The 24,575-nt window shown below is 38.2% G+C and overlaps 1 protein-coding gene and 1 long non-coding RNA gene across 5 annotated transcripts in view; one reads left to right on the top strand and one right to left on the bottom strand.

The window, feature by feature from the left end:
* Positions 1–576: 576 nt before the first annotated feature.
* LOC143753531 (uncharacterized) lies at positions 577–22,800 on the bottom strand. Of its 4 annotated transcripts, XR_013207768.1 has the most exons (5): positions 22,728–22,800; positions 15,105–15,427; positions 3,323–3,450; positions 2,999–3,184; positions 577–2,528 (listed from the first exon to the last, which is right to left on the bottom strand). It is a non-coding gene; the product is annotated as an uncharacterized LOC143753531 (long non-coding RNA). The 4 variants fall into 4 exon arrangements; XR_013207766.1 differs by lacking the exons at positions 577–2,528; positions 2,999–3,184; positions 3,323–3,450 and adding an exon at positions 9,615–9,791; XR_013207774.1 differs by lacking the exons at positions 577–2,528; positions 2,999–3,184; positions 3,323–3,450; positions 22,728–22,800 and adding exons at positions 9,615–9,797; positions 21,525–21,598.
* Positions 22,801–22,824: 24 nt separating this feature from the next.
* Positions 22,825–24,575, top strand: part of phlpp1 (PH domain and leucine rich repeat protein phosphatase 1) — a 55,210-nt gene continuing 53,459 nt past the window's right edge. Inside the window, exon 1 of the mRNA XM_077242062.1 lies at positions 22,825–24,312. Coding sequence (XP_077098177.1) covers positions 23,151–24,312 — 1,162 coding nt within the window. The 5' untranslated portion in view covers positions 22,825–23,150. The remainder of the gene's footprint in view (positions 24,313–24,575) is intronic.

Here is a 24,575-nt window from a genome sequence, read left to right as displayed (position 1 = left end):
CTTTTATGCTTCCGCTCCTCCGTGAGAGATGCGAGACCGGTGCGTCTCACAGGTGACGTTCATTATTACTCACGCCACTGGCCTCACGCCTTTCTCTCACGTCCCTCGGCCTCGTCCTGCTTGCCACATACCTATTTCTCTGTTCCTTTGTTTTGTGTGCTTATTATTTGCATTTGATTTGTATTCTTACTGACTGAAATGAGATACATTAATTAAAAAAGTTACTAACGTGTTTGAATAAAGCATCCATTTTCTACATTCTTCAAAAGTGCATCTTGCTTTAGTAATGTTTATTAGGAATTTCCTGATTAAAGGTCCAACAACATTTAAGAGACTTCTTTAAGTGCAAGTGACATGAACGTGAGCAAGAATATCATACTTCACACATATTGCATCTATTACTCAATGCTCAATTCTTTCCTTTAGTAAGGCAGATGAGGATGGACAATTAAAAAATGAGAAGCACCCTCCTGATGATGCTGACATTCATTTACCTGGGATTTGATGCTATTATGTGCTTTATCTCCTGCTCCCCGGTTACTGCTTTATCAGGTAATCATTCATATTCCTGAAACATTTGAGGAATGTAACTGATCTTTATTCAGTTTAGCCTGAAACACCAGTGAAACACACTGAAACACAATCACAAAAACATTAATGAGAAAGTGATTGGCATGTCTATTTTGTGATATTCAAAGATACTAATGTCTAAAGTGATTCTGCCGCTTTAAAGAAATTTTCATAAAAAAAAAATAAGCTCTGTTATTCTTCAAGATAAACTTGTCACTTAAATGGTATGTAGTTTCATGAAAAATAAACTGAGATATAGTTTATAGTAATGGCCATAGAGGTTTATTCCCCTTAGCTCCTACACACCCACCTGGAAGTTTTCATTGATCTTATGACTCGATTAGCCATTTCAGGGAGAGGGCTGGATATAAACTGGGCTGGAAAACTTTGACACTGCCATGACTGCAAATATCATTAAAATTATTACTTATTTGAAGGTGAATAAAAAGCATGTGTATCACGTAGTCACACACAGGCATCAAGATTTTGCATATGATTCTCAACAACGGTGACAACCAAAACAGAAAAGCTTGTGAATCAAAGATATTTTGTACTTTGAAAGCTACCCATCATGCATTGCAGCATGAAGCTTTTTTTATTGTCACCGTTGTTGTGAATCATACGCAAAATCTTGATGTCAGTGTGTGACTATATGGTACATTTTATAATAACATTGTTTAAACATGCTTTTTTTTTTATCCACCTTCAAATAAGTAATCATTTTAATGATACTGGTCCACATAATGCAGTTCCACAAGATAGGTGGTTATAAATGCCATATATAAAGACAAAAGTCTAAACAACACATTAAATGCTCATTTTGTGATTTTGTCATCATCAACAAGGAGCTAATGACAGTTGATCTTACTTTTTCTTGGCTTTCTCTGCCACAACAATGGTGTTATATAAACACACAGTTACAACAGCCAAAGAAAAGTTAAAGTAAGAAGAACTGGGACCAAGAGTCCAACTAAAGCAAACACTGATCACCACAATGGTGACATATCACCAACATATCAGTAAAATGAAACATATCAACATCTAAACCTCATCTAAACAATGTAAGGAAATTACATTGACATAAACATGAGTTTTAATTTAATGCATCCTGAGTGTTTATTTGGTCCAGAAACAGTATAAATTGTCTAAATGAGACCATAAATGATGTTGAAAATATGTCCACAATGGCCACATTTGAACTAGTTTTTAACCTTGTACGAAGGTTCGATGAACGTCTATATCGGACGTGCAGAACACGTCAAAAAAAGACGTCATAAAAACTTTAATTCTGGCTCCTCAGTGGACGTCTTTTGGACATCATGTTGTTTAGTGGGCAGTCTATCTAATGTTGGTCCACCAATAGATTTGAAATAGTTTTGTAGTTTTGGCCAGATTACTAGTTTTGAATGAGTGATCTGAAAGGTTTTCAGACCGAAATGAACGGGCGGATCCGCGGCGGGTGAGCTGCTTTATCTAGTCTGGATCCGCAATCCTTATCTGTTCTGGATCCGTTGCGCTGTGCAAGTGGACTCGGTTCCGGACCCTGTGATACCTCCCCGGCAGATCCGTTCCGGAGTCAGTTTGCTATCTGGGTAGCAGTGATAGAAAAAGCCATGTTTCTGAATCACAGATCCTTGTGATGTCATGTAGATGGAGAAGAGAAGTGGTCCAAGCACTGAGCCCTGAGGCACCCCAGTATTTAGATGTTGGGTCTTAAACACTTCACCCCTCCACAACACCAGGACCTACCTGAGAGGTAAGACTTGAACCACTGGAGTGCGGTTCCCGAGATGCCCTTCATCTTTAGGATTGACGGGAGGATCTTGTGGTTAACTGTGTCAAAGGCAGCAGACAGATCCAGCAGGGTGAGAACTGAGGATTTGGAAGCTGCTCTTCCCAGGCTCAGAGCTTCAATTCTTCAAAAACAAACCAGACTGGTTGTTGTCCAGGAGGTTGTTCTGTGTAAGAAAGGAAGAGATCTAGTTGAAAACAACTCGCTCAAGTGTTTTCGCGATGAATGGAAGATGGATACCGGTCTGTAATTTTCCAGATGTGCTGGATTTAGAGTGGGTTTCTTAAGCAGTGGGGTTACCAGATAACACAGAGGGTGTGGCACTGGCTGGCCTGAAGGAAAGTGGGCAGAAGTTGTCCAAGCAGGATGTTAAAGTGGAGAAAAGAGTATCACTTGCACTGTTAGTATCTAGTCTTGAGAGCTGATCAGGTGGAGGAAGTGTGGATGAGACCAAAGAGGATAGGCGAGAGGGTGAGAGTGAGCGTATGTTGCACCAAAAGGTGACCTGTGGAGGAGTGTGTGTTGTATTCTGAGGCAGGTTGAGAGTGAAGAGGAAGTGACCTGAGGTGTGCAGCAGAGTGACCAATGTATGGTTAGTGGAGCAGTAGCGTGTGTAAATAAGGTCCAATTGGTTACCTGATTTGTGAGTAGCCACAGTAGATACTCGTTTGAGGTCGAATGAGGCAAGCAGTGTGTGGAAATCATCAGCCTGAGGTTTTTCTAGGTGGATGTTGAAGTCTCCAAGAACTACGAGAGGAGTACCATCCTCCGGGAAGGATGAAAGCAGCACATCAAGCTCCTCCAAGAAGCTGCCAAGCTGACCTGGGGGACGATATACAACTACAAAATGGATTTTAATAGGACTAGTAATGGTAATTGAATGCGATTCAAATGAGCTGTTGTTACACAGAGGTGGTAAAGGATCAAATTTCCAATCGTTTGAGATGAGAAGACCAGTACCTCCACCACTTCAGATCAGGCGAGGGAGAAAGTGAAGTTAGTGGAGAGGGCAGTGGGTGTGGCAGTGTCCTCTGGTCTGATCCTCTGGTCTGGTCTCAGTCAGGGCCAAAAGGCTGAGACCAGAATGCCTAGAAATAGATGTAATGAAATCAGCTTTGTTTACAGCGGACTGGCAATCCAGAGACCAATAGGAAAAGAGAATAAAGTACTAGAAGACACCGGAAAAGTATGCAGGTTGTTAGGATTGTCCTGCCTTCTACATGTGACATTTGATTTATGGTAGTAATTCCCACTTCTATTTATTTTCTATTATGTGTTTTTTTAATGTTATTTGTCATACAAAGCATTATTTGTAAGAAAACAAATAGAACATGAAGTGGTTGAAATGTAATTTTGGAATTTTTCTTTTTATTAAAATTTCCCTTGCTATATAATTTTACCAATAATCATTTTGTGAGATAAATGTAATTTTGCTTTCTGTAGAAAGTACAGCAAGGAACATGTGTATTATAATTTGCAATTAAATCTGACAAAAGTAATATAAATAAATAAATAACAGTGTAAAATGAATATGCCTCGACAAAAGAACATTTTTGGAATGTGGTGGCCCTATACATAGCATCTTACTGGAAATCTGTCTTCAGGATATTCTGGAGAAGTTTAACAACACTGTAAAACTCCCTGGGTTTATAGACCCAGATCTCACTAAATAATCAGTGATTCTTGTCACAACACATCTAAAATACCCCCCATTCACAAGATGATTCAGCGTTTCGAAGCGCTCGTGACCCCTGCTGGTCAAAACAGTGTAAATGCAGCGAAAATTCAGACCATACATGCATTCAAAACACCTTTTACAAAACAATTGCCAAAGAAACATTCACTTTAATCCCAATTTTAGAATGTTCTCTTCTGATATAAAGTCCCTTTTTACTTCCTTTAATGTCAAAACATTGACACAAAGGCTTCGAAAACGTATATCATCCTTGAATCTGTTGTAAGGAACCTTTAAGTTTTCATGACAAAATGTTATATTGTGTTGATTTGTGTAATTCTAACCACTTGTGATGTCTGTATGCCCCCCCCCCCCCCCCTAATTTCTTACTATTAATATCTGTAACCTCTCTTTTGCAAAAAAAAAAAAAAAAAAGGCATAGAGACTGAACAAGTATATCCAATGGATGTGCATGACGTCACTGTATTTTACAGATTTGCATTTTTGTAGTTTACACCGAGATATAAGGGTGTCGTTTTAAAAAACCTGCACTTTGCAAGTGTTTTTCAAAAGTTTGCGTTTTCAGGCCACCAAACGCTGTTGTCATGTAAATGAATGGCCAAAATGCATATAAAGTCTTCCATTTTTAGTTTGTGTCGAGTTAACTTATACTCTTATGCTACTTATTATTATTACTGAACTCATCAACCTTATTTCCATAACCTATGTATCATTACTGCAACAGGTGTTCTTTTAGTGTTTATGTTTTAATGTCTTATTTAATAAATGTAAAAATAGTACTTTGCTTTTAATTGCATGTGCAGAATCTATACGTTTGTCACATTATGGCGCTTTTCCACTACACAGTACCAGCTCGACTCGACTTGCCTTTGTTTGGTTTTCCACTGTGTAAAAGTTGTACCTGTACCTGCTACAACCTGCTAAACCTGTAGCCATCTTTTACAAACGCCTTGTAAGATTCTTGCTCATGTGTGGTAGATGGGAGCGTGGTGTGCTTGTCTTTTGCTTTAGAGCAGAATTCATACTTTTGGTTTTAGGTTGTAATGTTGTTACAATGTTAAAATGTATTGTGATTTTATCTTCTTTCTTTTTCTTTTGCACATGTAGCATAGCCTACATCAGCGATGGGCAACTTCGGTCCTGAAGGGGCCGCTGTCCTGCAGAGTTTAGCCCCACCCCTAATAAAAAAACTGGCCTGACTGTAGCTTTCTAGTAATCCTGAAGACATTGGCTGTCTGAAACCCCATACACTTAAACAGAGCACTATTTGAGTGGACAGTAGTGGTGTCCGAAACCATATTGGACGTTATCAAGTGCCCTCATCCAATCCCACAATGCACCGCAATGACGAGTGTACAACCAATGTACGCTCAACGGGTAAAGAATACCCATAATGCACAGTGACGGTTGTGCCGAATGAAATCCCGCATCTCACCAGAAGATGGCGCCTGCAGCTGAATAATCCATCCATCTATTTTCCAAACCGCTGGTCTAATGTAGATACGGCGTAATATCATACAGGTATAAATTCCTTTTCAACTGATTATTAAATTGTTGAATTAAGGTTTATACATGCTAGTTTCCATGACAGAGTTCAAGACAAATCTGCAGCTGTCCAGTTTCCATGTTTCAAATTAATTATTAAACAACAAACTATGTAAAAGTGGCAGCCCTTACAGCACACTCAGTGTCCAAATTCACTCCTTCAGATTGATTCACTCCTTCAAGTGGAGTAATGTAGGGAACAGTAAATGAGGGTATAGGGGCGATTTTAAAAAAAGCAATTGATTAGGTTGTTCAGGTGTGTTTAGGGTTTGAGCTAAACTCTGCAGGACAGTGGCCCTCCAGGACCTAAGATGCCCATCCCTGGCCCACATAAGGGGCTTTTGCACTAGAGGAACCTTTTCATAGTTCCTAAAACTATTGGCGGAAGTACACGTTTTTTGGCTTGTTTAACACTGAAGGCCCAGAAAGGTAGGAAAAACATCGTTGAAATAATCCATGTGACTACAGTGCTTCAACCTTAATTTTATGAAGCGACGAGAATACTTTTTGTGCAACAAAAAAACCCAAAATAACGACTTTCTACCAAAATTTTTTCATAAGGGACGAGGATGCCATCTGCTGGTGCGTAGTGGTAACTGCAGCTGACAGATGTAACAGTTCTGAATAACGTTCTTATAACCAAGCAAGAACGTTAATACAATGTCTAAAAAAGGGAAGTTTTGAACATTGTTTTTATATTATAATGGGAATGTTATGGAAACGTTCTATAACATTAAATTGTACGCTGGGTAGACAAAAAAATATTAAATAACTTGTTTGTTCAATGTCTTCACTCGTGCAAGCTAGCTAACACCAGCTAAATACGTACTGTACTATTGCTAATGTAACTGCCTAGACAACAGATACAACAAAGCAATAACAATCATCATTCCATGTTATATGTATTATATTTTTTATTAAACATTTGTTTCTAACTTTTTTTCTTAATGTTTATTAACATATTCATATAAAATGTAATGGAGTGGGAAGAGTTGATGGAAAGGTCTTTTTTTTTGCCATTCACCTAGTCCTAGTGTTAGGCTACGTTTAGCGTTGTCAGGCTTTTATTTGTGCTTACTTGAAAAAACAACAGAGCTGTACCATAGACAGTAAAAAAAAAATACTGAGCTGTACACATTTGGGTTTATGACTGCTATAAATTTAACCTGCCACAAGATGGCACTGTTTTCAACATTCCCGATGCTTTGAATATTTTCCCGAAACAATAAGAGAACAGCTCATGCATTTTGTAAGAAGGATGTAAGAAGGATTATTACAATAATTTACTAGAGACAAATAAATATAATGTGAAAGGAATATGGAATACAATAAACACTATTATTACAAAAGGACTTAATAAATTTAATTTTCCGGAATATTTCAAGGACAATGACATACAGTTGACAAATATGGATGTGGTGGTTGACAGATTCAATACGTTTTTTGTAAATGTGGGCCATAAACTGGCCAAAGATATAAAGCACACAGGGATGAAATACTCTGTAATGGATCAAGTGGATAGAAATCCACACTCATTTTTTTTGGGAACTGCAGAAGGCAAGGAAATTATAGAGATCGTAAGTAAATGTATGAATAAAACGTCAAAATATTGTGATGACATTGATATGTCACTAGTAAAAAAAGTAATTGATGGAATTGTAGATCCATTAACATACATATCTAATTTATCATTTAAAACAGGAGTATTTCCCGAAAAGATGAAGTTGGCAAAAGTCATCCCATTGTATAAAGCAGGTGATTCACATGCTTTTAATAATTATAGACCGATACCCTTGCTTTCTCAGATCTCAAAAATACTCGAAAAATTATTTGTTAAAAGGCTAGATAATTTAATTGATAAAAACTACTTACTAACGGACAGTCAGTATGGATTTAGATCTGGTAGATCAACGTCTATGGCACTAATTGAGTTAGTAGACAGATTAACAAATTGTATTGAAAATAAAAAATATGCAGTAGGGATTTTCATTGATTTAAAAAAAGCTTTTGATACTGTTGATCATTAAATTATGTTAAAAAAAAATGGAAAGGTATGGCATCAGAGGGGTGGGCTATAATTGGATAAAAAATTATATGGGAAATAGGAGTCAGTTTGTACAAATGGGTAATCACCGGTCAGTAAGCCTCAGCATTTCCTGTGGTGTCCCACAGGGGTCAGTTTTAGGCCCCAAACTGTTTATTCTTTATCTAAATGATATTTTCAAAGTATAAAATGTACTTAAATTTACTGTTTTTGCTGATGATACAAATGTTTTTTGTTGTGGGGACAATCTGCAACAGATGATGGAAGTGGTAACAATCGAAATGAATAAATTAAAACTTTGGTTCGATTCAAATAAGTTATCACTCAACTTGAACAAAACTAAATTTATGGTATTTGGGAATCGTAATATAAATACAGATGTTAGACTAGTAACTGATAACCAAATAATTGAAAGAGTTTATGAATGTAAATTTTTGGGTGTTGTACTTGACCATAAATTGTGCTGGAAGCCCCGCATCAAAAATGTGTGCATGAAGATGGCCAGGATTATTGGTATATTGAGTAAAACCAGATACATATTGCACAAAAAATACATTACATACTATGTACTGCACACTTATTTTGCCATATATATGTTATACTGTGTGGAAGTTTGGGGAAATACCTATAAAAGAAATGTAAAAAATATTTGCACACTACAAAAAAGAGCAATCAGGATAATAAATCATACTGGGTATTATGAGCACACTAATCTTTTGTTTTTTAATTCACATTTGTTAAAATTTATGGACATTGTTACATTTAAAACTGGTCAATTTATGTTTAAAGTTAAAGAAAATAATTTACCAGGTAACATAAGTGCAATGTTTGATGAAAGAGATGGGGGATATCATCTAAGAGGATATTGTATGTTCAAACAACCTCGTGTGTGAACTGCTATTAAAAACATGTGTATATCAGTTTGTGGGGTAACCATATGCAACGGACTGGATAATGACATCAAACAGAGCCATAATATCATTCGGTTCAAAAATAGATTAAAGAAATCATTATTAGACCAATATAGGTAAGCATAGATTGAAACACAGGACTAAATCTGCGATGTCAAAGTATTGTGGTTAAGGTATTGTTGTGAGTTATGTAAAATCTGAGAAAAATGTATGCTGTAACTGCGTATTTATTTGCTTTGTAATATTATTATTTTTGTTAAATAGGGGCAGGTTTAAATAAGCTAATTCCTTCTGCCTACTCCTTCTCAAACAAATTTTTATTTATTTATTTTTTGGTGGTTGTGTTTTATTTTGTGGTTTTAACTATTGTTTTGTTTATTGTGTATCTATATTGATTGTTTGAGATAAATAATAAAGAAAGAAAGAAAGAAAGAAAGAAAGAAAGAAAGAAAGAAAGAAAGAAAGAAAGAAAGAAAGAAAGAAAGAAAGAAAGAAAGAAAGAAAGAACAGCTCATGCATTTTCAAAATTCATGTTTCCGGTATGGGTGTGTGCAATTTAAGTTTTTCGTAATTTACGCAATGTTACCCAAATTGAAAATACCCATTCTAAAACACCATAAAAATGCTTTTAAAAAGTACTGTAACGGGGTGAATGCAAAGATGCGCACAACAAAACAGATTCAAATTAACAGACTTTAATAATACATCCACGAAGGGAGTACGTAGAAGAACACTTAGAAATAGGAAACAACCACATCTACCATGAACAAATACTGACAAAAGACTGAATATAACAGGGAGTAGACTATAAATACAAGGCTAACAATGACAGACAAGTGCAGATAATACGTAACAAAAGGAACAAACGAGAAGACAATCAGAAAAGGAAACCATAAACAGAGCAGGAAACCGGGAACTTAAGAAAACAAAAATCAAAATCAAAATAAAAGTCAATTATCATGACACAAACTTAACCAATGTTAAGCCATTGCTAGTTGTTTCACTGTCCAGGGATTCCATGTCCTGAATTGGATCCAGGGATTTCACGGAAACACTCAGCTCGTGTTTGTTAATGTGCCGGACTTTTAATTGAATTGGGAGTTGCTGTTCCAGGTCATTAATATTGCCTGAGTCAAAGTGACTTGGTACAGTGTAATCTAATTCCCTGTCCAGAAGGATGAGGATATCGTCATCTTCTGACACTCCAATTATGTCCAACTCTGCCTCGAGGATCTGGTGCTCAACAAATCAGTGGGGAAAAAGATTCACACTTAGGGTTAAGGCTAGTGTTACAGTTAGATTCTTATAAACAGTGACAATTTAACTAAATTGAAAATTCATTCAAGGTGCTATAAGTGATGTTAGCAGTTCTCGAACATCTGCCAGATTTCACACTTAGACATGACCAACACTTCTCATAATAGCTATAAAATAGCTAAAAGGATAGGAGACAGGGGCGTCATGCACTTGGTATCAGGGCCGGCCCGAGGCATAAGCGAACTAAGCGGCTGCTTGGGGCCCCTTGGCCACCAGGGGGCCCCCAATCGAGTCGAAAAATCGGGAAAAAAAATTAGAAGATTAAACAAGTGACATAAATGAATGAATTAATATGAATTAATGAATTAATGAATAATTAAAGACAAGAAAATTCAGATTTCATGATCAATATACCTGCCTACAACTACTGCTGTGTCTGCCTGCGTTTAAGTCATGCGTGTAATCTAGACACCTCGCGCGTGCATAGACAATTCGTGCGCAACTGCGCAGTCGCGGTAATGTTAAGCCATGTCACAAAAAAGGACGTATCCCTCTGGTGCCGAAAATAGAAAGAAGAAAATGACAGAGGAGAAAAAAAGAGCAAGATAAAAGTATGTTTGCATGATTATTTACAGTGTGTTTTTGTTGTGTGACTTTGTTGGATTCTGTCATGTACAATCCAACAAAGTCTGTTACAATAATAATAAAAAAAAATTAAAAAAAAAAGATTTTGAGGACAGTTACACTGTATTGAGACAATTGAGAAATAATACTATTTTTACAGTTTTCAACAATAATTGTCATTGTTGAACCCTTGCTCTTATTATGTTTCTGATTTCTCAGTTTTGTCATTATTTTAGCAAATAATTTATTTGATATGTTTTGAGACAGTTTGTTTTAAGAAGTTTCAGAGAGTTAGTAAAAGAGTAAAGTAAAAGTTAAAACTTTTTTTATTTAAGTAGGCTATCTATTTTTTATTAAGTATTTATTTTGTATTAATACATAACCTCACTGTATTAATTTATAATGTTTCATTATTGCGTGACATTTGTGTCAATAATCGTCAAGCACAGGTGACTCCGCGTAGTGGGAGGGGGCCCCCAAATCAAATTCTGCTTAGGGCCCCCAAAAGCCTCGGGCCGGCTCTGCTTAGTATTTTTGAGGGGGCACCAGTAAGGCGGGGGGGATTGCCAGTGATCGCCTCACATTTTTATGTATTAATATTTCCATGTGACAGACCGCAGCCACAATAGCACTGTATGACTGAAGTATTGTTTTTATTTAATTTTTTAATTGTAAGATTCGCAAACTAGTTAATATCATGAGATATGCTTCCATCGACAGTGTGTATTTTACAAACAATTTTTGATAGTACTATGTGTATTTAAATATAAGAAACAAACTATATATATATATATATATATATAGTTTAATTTAAACTATAAACTCTTACATTTAAATAATAATAATTTATATTTTAATAATAATACATATACTTCAAAGTAGGGCCCTATGATTTCCGCAATGCTGTATCCCGTCAAAAAGAGTATTTACTGTATAATGCAGAATTTTACAGAATTTGTACAAATTTTGATGAATAAATAAAAATCAAAGGTTAGTACATTTAATCAAATAGCGATATAGACTAATGTCTGTGAATATTAAACCACAAAAAAAAAGCGTTTTAAATATGAATCCTGGATGATCTGCGAGTCTCATGAACTTCATCTCCAGAGCCACTCCATGAGTATTTTAGTAGGGCTGGGTATCCTAACAAAATTTTCGATACCGATACCGATACCTTGACTTCGATACCTTTTCCTGAACGATACTTTTTTCGATACCAATTTTATCAATATAACATTACCTAGAAAAAAAAAACTTTTATTTTTTCAGTTTGTTGACTTTTTTACACTCATATTTTGAGTCTGTAAAAAAGCGCCAATGCTAAAGTTTTCTTTGTTTCCTAATCATTTAACAACATGTATTCTTTACTTCAATGAGCTCATTGTTTCTGCCTTAACTTAATGCATTGTTTAACAATGAAACTGAATGAAAATTAATTGAAATGCATTACACACAGTCACCCCTGATAACAGATCACTCTAAATTGTAATTTAGACACATGCATTTTCTGTAAAGCTCCTTTGAAACGATATGTTTTGTGAAAAATGCTATACAAATAAATGTGAATTGAATTAAATACAGGCTACTGGGGTGCGGGATATATGCCTCGCGCTCAGCACACATGAAGCTTGCCGCAAAGCACTGGCAAAAGTAGCCTAATGATTATGGATGTGTCGGGAAACGATAGCAAGGAGATATTTTAATTGTTTATTAATGAACAAGTGTTTACTAAACGTGTTGGCTGCAAAGATGATTATTGCGAATTTGCGATGCTGACTCGTCATCCCCGCAGTAGTGAACGCGCGCGCGCCTATATGGATTAGGTAATCAAACTATTTATTTCTAATTGTTTCGTTTAAAAGTAGACATATTTAGAACATATATAGAACTATTTCTCATGTCTGTGAGGCAAGTAGGCCTATCCTATACGCTGAGTTTTGGTTTATATGTGACGCGCTCCAGTTCTTGTAGTCGAAGGCTGATAAACTTTCTACTCTCGAGTGTATTCTGTGCGCTAAGTGCCTTATAAGATTCACCGTGTTACCGGTCTTGGCAGCAATTATCTTGTCGAATTGCATCGTGTGCTTATGGCATCGAGTCGGGTACATGGGTACACTTTTCATCATTTCCACATATTTTCTATCTATCTGGGTTGGACGCTTACACACACACACACTACAGCCTCACGTGCGACGAGCCACGTCTCTGGGCAGCCGCGTAAACTAGTGTTTTTCCGCCACAGCCAATCATGCTGCATGTTTATTGTTTCACTGACGTTGACGAGATTAACCACTTAGGTACCGAAACTTGGTACCGAAAAACAAGACATGTTTCGATACTCGGTAGTATCGAGGCAATTCGGTCGGTACCTAAAAAGTACCGAACTCGTTACCCATTCCTACATTTTAGCATTTCATTTGAGAAAAACTATTGTCGTATCATAAACGCACAGTAAACTTAGGTCTTCACGGCAAAATAAAAGTTTAGTTTAACTGAAATATATTACAGAAATATATATTACTGCTGTACAGTAGAATTTAGCTACGTCTCAATGTAATAATAATACTAACACCAATAGTAATAATCAATTATTATTAAAACAATATTTTTTTAAATAAACGTTTATTAAATTTCATATGATTAAAAGATAAATAAAATATATATATATATATATATATATATATATATATATTTTATGCCTTCATTTGATTGCCAGAAATATTAAAATACACAACAAAAATCTTTTATTAGAAATAAAATTTTACTTTTAAATTAACAAATTGTTGTTTTTATGAATTCAATTAATTAGACAAGCTTTTTGGTTATTACAATTTAAACCATTCATTTAAACCATTAATAACCAATGGAATCCAGAAAACTTAAATTAAAAACACAGAATTTGATAAAACATAAACCGGATGTCACGGGCTGGTTGAAGTAGCCAAGGAAGCTGGATTATAATTGCAGCAGTCTTTTATTTAAACAAACTAGATTTAACAGACAGGATACAGAGTGAACATGAACATGAACATGAACATGAACATGAACATGAACATGAACATGAACATGAACATGAACATGAACATGAACATGAACATGAACATGAACATGAACATGAACATGAACAACCAGGCATTAGCGATGACGACAGACAAGGAACACACTGAAACACAGGGCTTAAATACACAGGACAGACAAAGGACACGAGACACAGCTGGGACAAATGAACTCATAATGACTAATTAACAGGTGGTATAACTGAACACTAACGAGGAGCGGGAAAACTAGGACACAGGACTGAACCAAAAAACTAGCAAGCGGGAAACACAGGACATAGCCTACATGTAACACCAGAGTTTGAGAAAAAACATATATAAAACGCATTCCATGGGGCCCTAAACATGTAATTTTTGTTATACGTTTCATGATTTTAATTAATTAGGCAAGCTTTTTGATAGATTTTTGATTGATTTTGATTTTATGTAACCATTTAAAAAATATATATATATAGAAAGTCCTGAAGCCCCTGCCCCTTTTGTCTCAAAATGTATTGTGCCCTTTTCTGTTAATTGTAAATAATAATAATAATTATTATTATAAGTATTATAATATATAACACACTTACACACCCTTGCCACTAACAATAATAATACAAACAAATATTATATTAAAAAAAAAATTTGGCAGAGAAGTGGTAGGCGGAGTTTCCTTTCCCATACACATTTAACGGTTCTGGTACGCACTACGCAGCAGTTCGCGCGAGTCTCTTCAAACCATGCTTCAAACGAGCAGCAGGTAACGTTTAAGCTAATACGGAAAATTACATTTATCATACCATCACCATGCTACTCTAAAAGTTGCTGCAGTATGCAAGTTATTTTTACAATAAAAGTAAAAATCGATTTCAGACGAATTCTGAATGACAATGTCATTTGTTTTTATCCAAGGAATAAAAGTTCAAAGGGAAATACATCTAACAGTTAGTTAAATTAAATCTTAAGTCCATGTCCAACTCTAAATTGTAAGGAACTTATATCTTTGATTTCATAGTAACGCTTTACAATAAGGTTCATTTGTTATATGTTAGCTATATCTTAGTTAATACTACAACTGTTAATTGTTTATTCATGTTATGTCACAGTTAGTGCATTAACTAATGATAACAAATACAACCTTTGATTTTATTGTTTTAGTAAATGCTGGAATTAATATTAACTAAGATTAATAAATGCTGTAGAAGTGCAGTTCGTTTAGCTAATTTTAATAATGAAACCTTATTGTAAAGTGTGATTCATGATAGCTAACACTGTCTTTCATACATATAATACATACATTAAATTTACATCAACAAAACTAAAAATTAATTTTCCATAATTACCTTCTTGATTTTCACTGTTTTGTTTGGTAAAGTAAATAATATTTATAATATTATCATAATTTCTCTATTTTCATTTGATGTGTTATGCATTCTAATAATTGTATCAACATATTTTATTAGAATGCCAAGGAAAGAAAGAATAGAAACAAAAAAAAATCAAGAAGTAATAATTTTTTTTATTTAGTGCCCTTTTTGGTCCCTCCGCCCCTGCCCCTGAGGAGGTCTGTGCACGCCACTGCACCTGTCTAACAAAGCAACTGCGTTTTGTGCATCATATTGTTTACCTGGACAGTCGTGTAGTTTGATGAGTCAAATTTTCCAATGCCATTTGGCCCAATGTTTGCCTTTAGATGGGTCTCCTACATACAACTCGACCAATGCCTCTTCTCTCCATAATGAGACATCATGGAATTTGGATCCACATCGCAGACAAAGGTCCAGGATGGGAATCTGGGCCGGAGTCATCCACTTGCACCTGGAGTCACACTTGCACCTGGAAAATGACAGCTCAGTGTCACAGATGAGAGTGTTTTTCAGTCCTGGTCCAGGAATCCCTAACACCAGGGGTTAAAGTGGGCCGGAACGGTCCGGAACTGCGTTTCAGCACCTTAGATAAATTAATAAATAAATAGATTAATTAATAATCAATGATAACGTGATGGAAGGTTATTGTAAAAAAAAAAAAAAAAAAAGCTCTTTACTCTGGCGTAAATTCTGACCTAGGCCTATGGCTGTTTATGGCTGAAATGCCTATACGCACGTGAGGTTGCTGAGGCGATTAACCACTCAATGAAGGACCGTAACCTAGAACACATCTCTAGTCGTAAGCAGCTGTTCATAAAAGATTTGTCTGTGGTAGTGGAATGGGAAATAACACAAGGTTATGAGACCAAAATTGAACTTTAAACTTGAGCTCAGCATTTTTAGAATGCCGTTTATTATGTGAGACGCGCGTGCAACAGCAAAACAAGTCCGTCGAGCACACACACACAAAAAAACTTTAATGTAGCCTATTTCTACTGTATGTTTTGAGATGTCATATTTTCATGAATGTTGACAGGCTGAAAGGTGCTGTTATTATCTTTGTTTTTACAAAACATTAACTGCTAATAATATTATCATCCATGTGGAGACATTTTCCCACAATGTAGGGAATAACGTTACCAGGACAACACACACGCGTGCGCATATACTTTTAAGATGCATTTATGTGGTTCTTTGTTCAATCTCAAACCATTACTTTATTTTTATTATTAAGATGTCTGCACAAGAGTAAACTGTTATCTGTTATTAAATGTCTTGCTTTGGTCTACACTGGAGGTGTTCTGTTTGCTCTGAAAACTATAATTACTAAAACTGAAACAAAATAAAATAAAAACGAAATAGTAATGTGTTTGCAAAATAAAAACTAACTAAAACCTAACTGAAATTGAACAAAATTGAAACCGATATTAAAATAAAACCTAATTTAAAAATGCAAAACTATCATAACCTTGTGATGAACGTAAGGTTGACTGCAAGGTAGTTGGCTAGCACTCCAGCTTGTCACTATTGACAGAGACAAAAATGTCCATGAATACTTGTTTCCTAATTGGAAAACACATGGCTTTCAGACGGAGCATTTACTACTGATCACAGAGCCGTACTTTATCGCAATTAGGCCTAATCGGGCAGCCCTATTGGTAATGTTCATTTCTTCATAAATTGATTCTTATAGATGGAGGAGGATGAAAATAAGAGAGGATGCAAACGAAGGATAACTGATTATTTTTAAGGGTAAGGATTGGTCTGGAAATGCTGCCTAAACAGAACTGGAAGAAAATTACCCTGAAGGACTAGCTGATAGCCTTAGTCATTGTTTTTAGATTTTCTTTTTAAATCAGGCAATGGGTAGCCTATGAAGTCTACCAAGCATTGTTGTTATGTGATGTTTTGATATGGAATTGGACAATAAATAGTTTAGTGTTTGAATATAACTTTAGTCTTTAGTGTTCTTTAGTGGCCATGCCATGTGAATGGACAGTTCCACCCAGACTCTTAGTACCACTTTTCAAATTCCATATTTTCACCATGATTAGGGGAATGAAAGCAGCCCAGGTCATAGCCCAGAGAAGCATCAGTAGTAGCATTGCAGCCCAATATCAGCACCTCAGCCCAGCATCAGCACCACTGCACTGCACAGCTTCAGCAGCCCAGCCCTGCCCAGCCTGGCAGTAGCAGTAATAGCACAGCACAGGCCAGTAACACCACAGCCCAAAGCATTAGCTTAGAACAGAATTTGCCAGATTGTTGGGGAATTTCTCAATATGAATATTTCAAACAAGCATACCCATTTATCTATGTCTCTATACCAAGAGGTTAGGGTGTGCTGTATGCAAAAGTGCCACATCAAAGGTACACTTTTTCCAGTGAATGGCAAAAATGTAAAATTTCTCCATATGGAAGAAAAAAAACTAAACAAATGACATCACTGCGGAAGAAAATACATGAGCAAGTTTACTTGTGGCACAAGAGGAGATATCCTCCTCTACAATGTCAGTATTCAGAACAGCTTTTTACATCGCAAAACGTAATAAACTCTTCACAGACCATCCCGAACTTCTTGACTTGCAAAAGGCAAATGGGGTCAACATCGGCAGAGTACTGCACTCAAATGTGAAAAGTGGCGATATCATACAATTCATTTCAAAAGAAAGCAAGCATTATGTCTAGAAGGCCGAAACTCACCATACCTATTGATGAGGGCACTGCTTTAAGCAAAAAATCATGCCTTGTTGTGTACCTGAGGTGCTCCGTTAATAATTCTGAACCAACTACATTTTTCTTAGACTTGGTGGAACTTCAGTCCACAAATTCAGAGGGAATTACTGAGACTCTTTTGAATTGTTTGTTAGGTCATGGCCTTGACAATGTTTTTCTCAATGAGTGTCTGGTTGGATTTTGCTCTGATGGAGCCTCTGTTATGTTAGGGAGAAAAGCTGGAGTCTTTAGCAGGCTAAAAAACAAGTTGCCACGTCTGATCGGCTGGCATTGTTTAAACCATAGACTTGAGCTGGCGGTTGGGGATGCTGTTAAGCAGTGCACAGAAATTAATAATTTTTCAAGTTTCAAGGACAAATTGTATTGTCTGTATCACCAATCCCCCAAGAATCAAAGGGAGCTCAGTTCTGCTGTCTCAGAATTAGGAATTGTGGTTAAAAAGATTGGCAGAGGCCTGAGTGTGAGGTGGGTGGCCTCATCACACAGTAGTGATGTATGTCTCGAGACCACTTTTACGTGGTCTCGGTCTTGTCACGGCCTTGACAGTCTTTGTTCTTGGTCTTGTCTTGGTCTCGGACCTCTCGGTCTTGTCTAGGTCTCGCTGTCTCAGACCGACATAGTGGTCAGGGTATTTAGCAATACAACATACAATATCCACGACGACACAATGTTCGATAATGCAACAGTATTTGAATTTTTGTGTGACTCGTTTCGCCTATTTCAGCAATGTATATATCTTAATGGTCCAGTGGTAGAATTTTCGCCAACCGTGTCAGAGGTTCTGGATTCTAATCCGCACTCGTATATATATTTTTTTTTCTCGTGTAGTTTTTTTTTCTCATCGAAACCGATTATCTTCATCAGTGGTTGTATATCAAGCAGGGTCATGTTTGTGTACATTATGTTTTGTGATTTCACCAGAACGAATAGAGAGTACACTAGCAGTGTTGTGCCTGAACGGGTTCATTGAACGATAGTTCATGAACTCGTTCATATTTTGGGCGAACGTGAGCTGAATGTACTGTTTTTCTGCCTGGTGAACATTACTGTGAACCGCTGTGAACTCCTTCATTCTGGTGTCTGTGAATGGCGCGCGGCGCGCTCTAAGTTTAACTTCATTCAATAGGGTGCCAGATTTCTTTAGAGCCTTCCAGGCGAAAACCCGGCTAAAATACACCGTAAACAGGCCTTAATATGTACCGGAAAAAACACCCAATCTGGCAACACCAGCCACCAGCATCGCACCGCCGCATGCGTGATCAAAACAAAATGCAGCAAGGAAGTAGCCTGACTACGTCAGACTTCGTACTTCCGCTCAATTTCATTTCGCTTCTGTACTTAGTCTGAGACATCGACATGTCTCTCAGTTTTCCTCCGGCCTGAAAACAGCCGGCCAATCAACGAACAGAGGGCGGGCTGAGAGCCGTGACGTAGACGCTAAGCGCCGAGTTTAAGATTGGGGAAATCGACAACGACCGCGGATATGGAGACACAGGACGCAATTCGCTCTGTTGTGGAGAATATTCCTGGCATTTCCAAACTGAAGGCCGAACAAGAAGAGTGTTTGGTAAACATTTTGATGAAGGTGATGTCGTGGCCCTACTCCCGACAGGTTTTGGTAAAAGTTTAATTTATCAAATATTACCGATCATCAGCGAGAAACTGGGGAGGCCAAAGGCCGGCAAGGCGATAGTTGTGATTGTGTCCCCCTTGGTTGCACCCATGGAGGATCAGGTTAAGGAGGCAGCAAAACTCAGTCAGCCATGTTCACTCCGGTATTTCGCTCGATGCTTTCGTTTTCACATCATACATGTATTTAGAGTGGAAGTTCGATGCGGCTGAGCTGGCGAATAACACACGTCATAACCAAACGTTATGTGATTGGCCTACGGGTAACCAATGATTTTATACTTCAGACAACCCCCCTAAAATAATTGCTGTCTGTAGTTCTATATGAGCTGTGGAAACATGTAGAAAAAAAGAACTATGAATGAACTAGTTCAAAATTTTAAAGTATGAACTGAACTGAACTAGTTCATTTTAAAATTTGTGAACTGAACTTCATGTAGAAAGTGAACTTTCCCAACACTGTACACCAGTCTGTTTTTTTTCCCTCCGGTCCCGACTTGGTCTTGGTCTTGGTCTCGACACCCTCTGGTCTTGGTAGTGTCTTGGTCTCGGTTTAGGCGGTCTTGACTACAAGTCTATCACACAGAACAGTGAAGGCAGTGTTGACAATGCATGAGGCGCTTTATGCTCATTTCTGCAAAGCAAGTCATGATGCTGAACGCAATGCAAATGAGAGATGCATGTTTCAGGGTCTTGCAACAAAGCTCTCATCAGGGGACTTTATAAAGAACATGGGTCTCATGCTTGATGCTTTGGAGGAGCTTAAAGATTTATCTGAATGTTTGCAGCCAAGGGACATATCATTATCTTGAGCTGTGCACCTGGTTGAGAGAGAAGTTGATACTTTTTTAGCCAATCCTGGACCATACTACAGACAGGCATCTGAAGGGGTATTTTATGGGGTAACACTGCAAAAGGACTCTAGGGTAAAATCAGTTGATCCTCAAAAATGTTATGAAGCTCTGGCTAAAAGTAGAATGGTGACTGAAAGTGAAAAGTCACTTTTTGACTAAATTAATGTTCTTGTGCCAGAAGCCTGGCCATCACCGTTGCCAGTGTTTTATGGAGAGGATGAGATAAGAGAGCTCTGTGACCTCTTTGACATCAGCTTTTCTGGTGTCAGACAGAGATTCAGAGATTTCAAAGAGCATCCAGAAATTCCTGTAACTGATAGGCTGCTAAAACTGCAGCAGGCAGTGAAATCACTTGCTGTTAGCAGTGCTGACTGTGAAAGGGTATTTTCTGAAATAAACATCACAATAACACCAGTAAGAGCTCAACTAAAAATCCAAAAGGTGTCAGCACTGATGTTCATTTCTTTGCTTGGGCCTCCTGTGTGTGAATCAGTGGAATCCACAGAAATATGTAAAGAAATGGGTGCTCACAAGAAGAGCAGCTGATCACACAGCCTGTCCACAAAGAAAACCAGTGCAAATCAAGTCCCAGTACCAGTCATGGGAGCTATTTTGACTGGATGTGAGAATAATCACAATATTTGGACTATCATACATTATTGTTGTTTTTTGTTGATGTTGTTTCTTATGTTTTATAATACAGCAAAACTTTTGATTATGCATTTTGACTTTGTCTCTGTAATAGATCAATCTAGGTTGTGATTCATTTCTGTTTTAGTTGTCTTCAGCCATTTTGGTGTGTTAAATTTGAATCTTTTTCTGTTTTCCCAATCAAGGTTAATTCACCTAAATTGTGTATCTCAAATAAATGTGTTAGGGGACTCTAGGATCATGATTGAGAAACACAAGTACAATAGCTTCCATTTACCTAGGTTAAGTAAACCAGGATGTACGCACATAACTGCATCCTAAAATATTATTACTGTATTAATATATTTTTCTTTCTATATTTATATTACTGTAGCCTACATTACATATTTTCGTTTTCTTTATAATATTGTGTTCATTTCATATGAACATTCATATTTAATTTTCGTGTGATTCCTATTTATGTCTGCACAATGTCTGTAACTCACTTTCCTTCCGCACTGGAGCATACTATACTATAATGACTATCATAAAAATGTATGCCAACCTTTTCTAAGTCTCATTTGAAGGTCAAAACACAAAGTGTCTTCTAAAACACTTTATTCTGTCAACTGTCATAAAATCTTCATAATCGTTAAAAAAGTTTCCTCTCGGAGACTTTCCTGTCAGACTATCGTGTCCAAATATACGTCATTATATGACGTAAGTAGGATTTTAATAGTCATTTACGTTAGGATGTCAAGTTACTTTGGGGTCTAGAGGAACTTTTTCAAAATAATTATTTAATTTATTGTAATTTAATAATTACCTCACCTCTAAAAAGATCGTTTTTCTTTGCCGCGGAATGGATATGCGCGCGCTGTTGCAGTTGTGCGCGCGCAGTCACATGCTCCAGTTGTGCGCGCGATGTTGTATGTAGAGAGCTGTTTTCTTTAATTTCATAATTTTATTATTTAATGTATCATTATATTAATTACAATTATTTATTAATATATATTAAATACAAAGTTAATACATTTTAGAATGAACTTATTATTTCAAAAAGAGTTAAATTATTACAACAAATAATTAACTGAATAATGCTTTCAGTGTTTTGCTTTTTGCTAGGAAGATTCTTTTCATTTGCTTGTTCATATCAGTGGCGTACTTCCATCTTTCATTATTTGTATTTTATTTTGTTGTTAGATATGGTTTTTCGGTGGCTACGTTTCACGTTTCTGTAATGATGTAAAAGAAATCCCTAGTCCGTATTTTGAACTTGATACTGTTTATTCGTCTGTGACTCTGTGTGATCGATAGAGGGCAGTAAAACACTTCTGCTGCAGCTGTATGCCTGAAATGGCGTATCTAAATTCAGTTCACGCACTTATCCTTTACTTTGTATTCATCAGAAACAACATACATCAAATAAAAGCACTCTCAACAATCATAGAATGTTAAAATAAAAGCGACCACAATAAATCACTGTGATATTTAAATATGCAGAAAGACTAACATTACATTGTTATTTTTTTATATGTGATAAATCTGGTTATGTGTTCAGCTTACTTAATATAGTGTTACTGTTATTTAACCCATGACTGCGACTGATTTATATTTCAGAAACAAAACGGATGAACATGAATGACTGTGACGCACCAATAAAAACACACGCCGCAGCGCATCACGGGAAATGGAGTTGTATGTTGAAGATACGCACATCAAATTACTTGCACAGTTTACTAATACCCCCCCCCCCCCCCCCCCCCCCCCCCAAAAAAAGGGGTGAAAGTGTCCCAATTTATTGTCCCAACGTGAACATTAAGTTGAAAAATAATCAAATATGTTCATGTTTGAATGAGTTCAAAATAGTGATGCTCCAAAATAGCAGCTTCAGGGGCGTTAACTGTTTCTATCCTCGCGAGATTTGCGTTGAGCGTGGCGTCTCCACGCTCTTTTTATTTATTACTGAAAAATAAGCAGTGATGCTGTGAGAACGGATGAGAAAATGGTTTAAAACAAACGAACACAGCTTACCAGCTTCTGAATACAACCAGTTCCAGCCTACTCGCTAGTTTCACATCACATCTCTGAACTGTCAGCCTGAGGACGTGAACTCTCGCGATGGTTTGCTAGTCCTTCGAGCTTACAGACTTCCTCTTTTGCATTTTTTTCAACCACCCAAAGAACAGCACAGTAATACGACATGCCGATAGAAATTACTGGATATGGTTAAAAAAACAACGTTTATCCTCCGCTTTCGTTTCAGCATCCAGGGCGACGTGAATTCTCGCGTGTTCCTCGCGCGTATCTCGCGAGATTCGCGTCATTCGCTCTCAGACTCCATGATCTGATCCCGAGCGGAGCGGCGCGATCATAACTGCGTGTTCCGCGCGCGTTCAGGAGCGTCGTGCGGCGCTCACATCTCCGCTCAAATGGACTAGGAATTATCTTGTGAGTATGGAGAGCGTTAAACTGAAGAAGAGCAGCGCTCTGAGTGTGGCCTTGAGAAGCACAGCAGATGAAGAAGATGATGAAGGCCAGAGAGCATCGAAACAGACGAGCTCAGACCAGCCCAGGAGCAGAAGCCAGAGCCCAGCTGAGCTTAACATGGTAAACAAAGCCTGCAAAGGCAGCTCCAGTTTGCTGTTGAGGAAGAAGAGGGTGAAGAGGCACGTGTCCGGTCTAAACTCATCTCACAGCCGGAGTCTGGACCGACAGACGCTGCTGAGACACCGAGCCAGTCCTCAACTACAGCTGTCAGACCGCCAGTGGGTCCGCCAGGACCTGCGCCGGGGCTCCATCCACGTGCACGACCGGCTGCTGGCGTGGTCTCACCCGGCCCGGCCCGTTCTGTGCACTGTGGACAGCACCGCGACCGAGATAGCCCAGCGTCTGCAACAGGCCGGCGGAAAAACATGCTCCGTCCTGAGGCTGAACCCTAAAAGCTACCTGTCCACCGACGTGAACGGGAACTGCGATGGAGAGTATCCGCTCCGGCACCTTCACACCGGGACCGAGAGCCTCCCGGATCAGCCAGGTGACCGGTTACGCCTCCTGCTCCTGCATCCGTACCACCCGCAGGAATACGACATCTACACACCCTCGGAGGCCAGCGTGGACCGCTCGTCCCCTCAGGACGAGGACTCCCTGAAGAGGTTTGCGGAATCTGATGTGGAGACCAGCAGTGCTTGTGACGAGCTGAGCTCCGGGGCCCGGTTCAGCCAGCACCGGGATTCGCTCAGCGACGACATGATCCTGGGCACGGATGCGTCTGCGTTTGACAGCAGTGCCGCCGAGGGCCTGGACACATACGGGAGCTCCTCGGACGAGCTGGAGCTGGACTGTCCCGCAGAGCCCGTCCTGCCGGGGCCCGTGACCGGTGACCCACCGCCTGCTCTCGGGCACAGTCCGGGGTCAGTGGGCACACCGCCCGATTCGGACTCTGGCCCGGCCCTGTATGTTCAGCTGCACGGGGAGGCCGCCCGGCGCCTGGGCCCCGATGAGAGGCCCCTGCAGATCCAGAATGATTTTCTCTTTAAACTGGGATTTAAGGACCCATGGCGGGTCCAGGAGGAGGGGATGAACACTGAGCTGGGATCTCTCCTGCGCTTCTACGCAGGTAAATGACTGATGCATTTGCTGTTGTACTACTACTTCATGTTTACTGACCTGTGTGAGAGAGTTGTGTGGCAGATCACATCGTCCTCCATCCACACATGAAGAGGTTGCTGTCAGCTGATGATGTGTGTTCATGGAAATTAATTTAGAGTAGAAACAGCGACTGTGGCTCATGTACACAAGTTTCTGCATGCTGACGTAGGCAAGATCAGTTCAACTTCTCTGTGTATGAGAAGTCAGAGTCTGCTGTTAGTTGGGTGACAA

The sequence above is a fragment of the Siphateles boraxobius genome, unplaced genomic scaffold, assembly GCF_051911475.1.
Source record: "Siphateles boraxobius isolate OS27281-9 unplaced genomic scaffold, OSU_SipBor_1 1, whole genome shotgun sequence".
Taxonomy (NCBI): Eukaryota; Metazoa; Chordata; class Actinopteri; order Cypriniformes; family Leuciscidae; genus Siphateles; species Siphateles boraxobius.
This window is presented reverse-complemented; position numbering and strand designations above follow the sequence as displayed.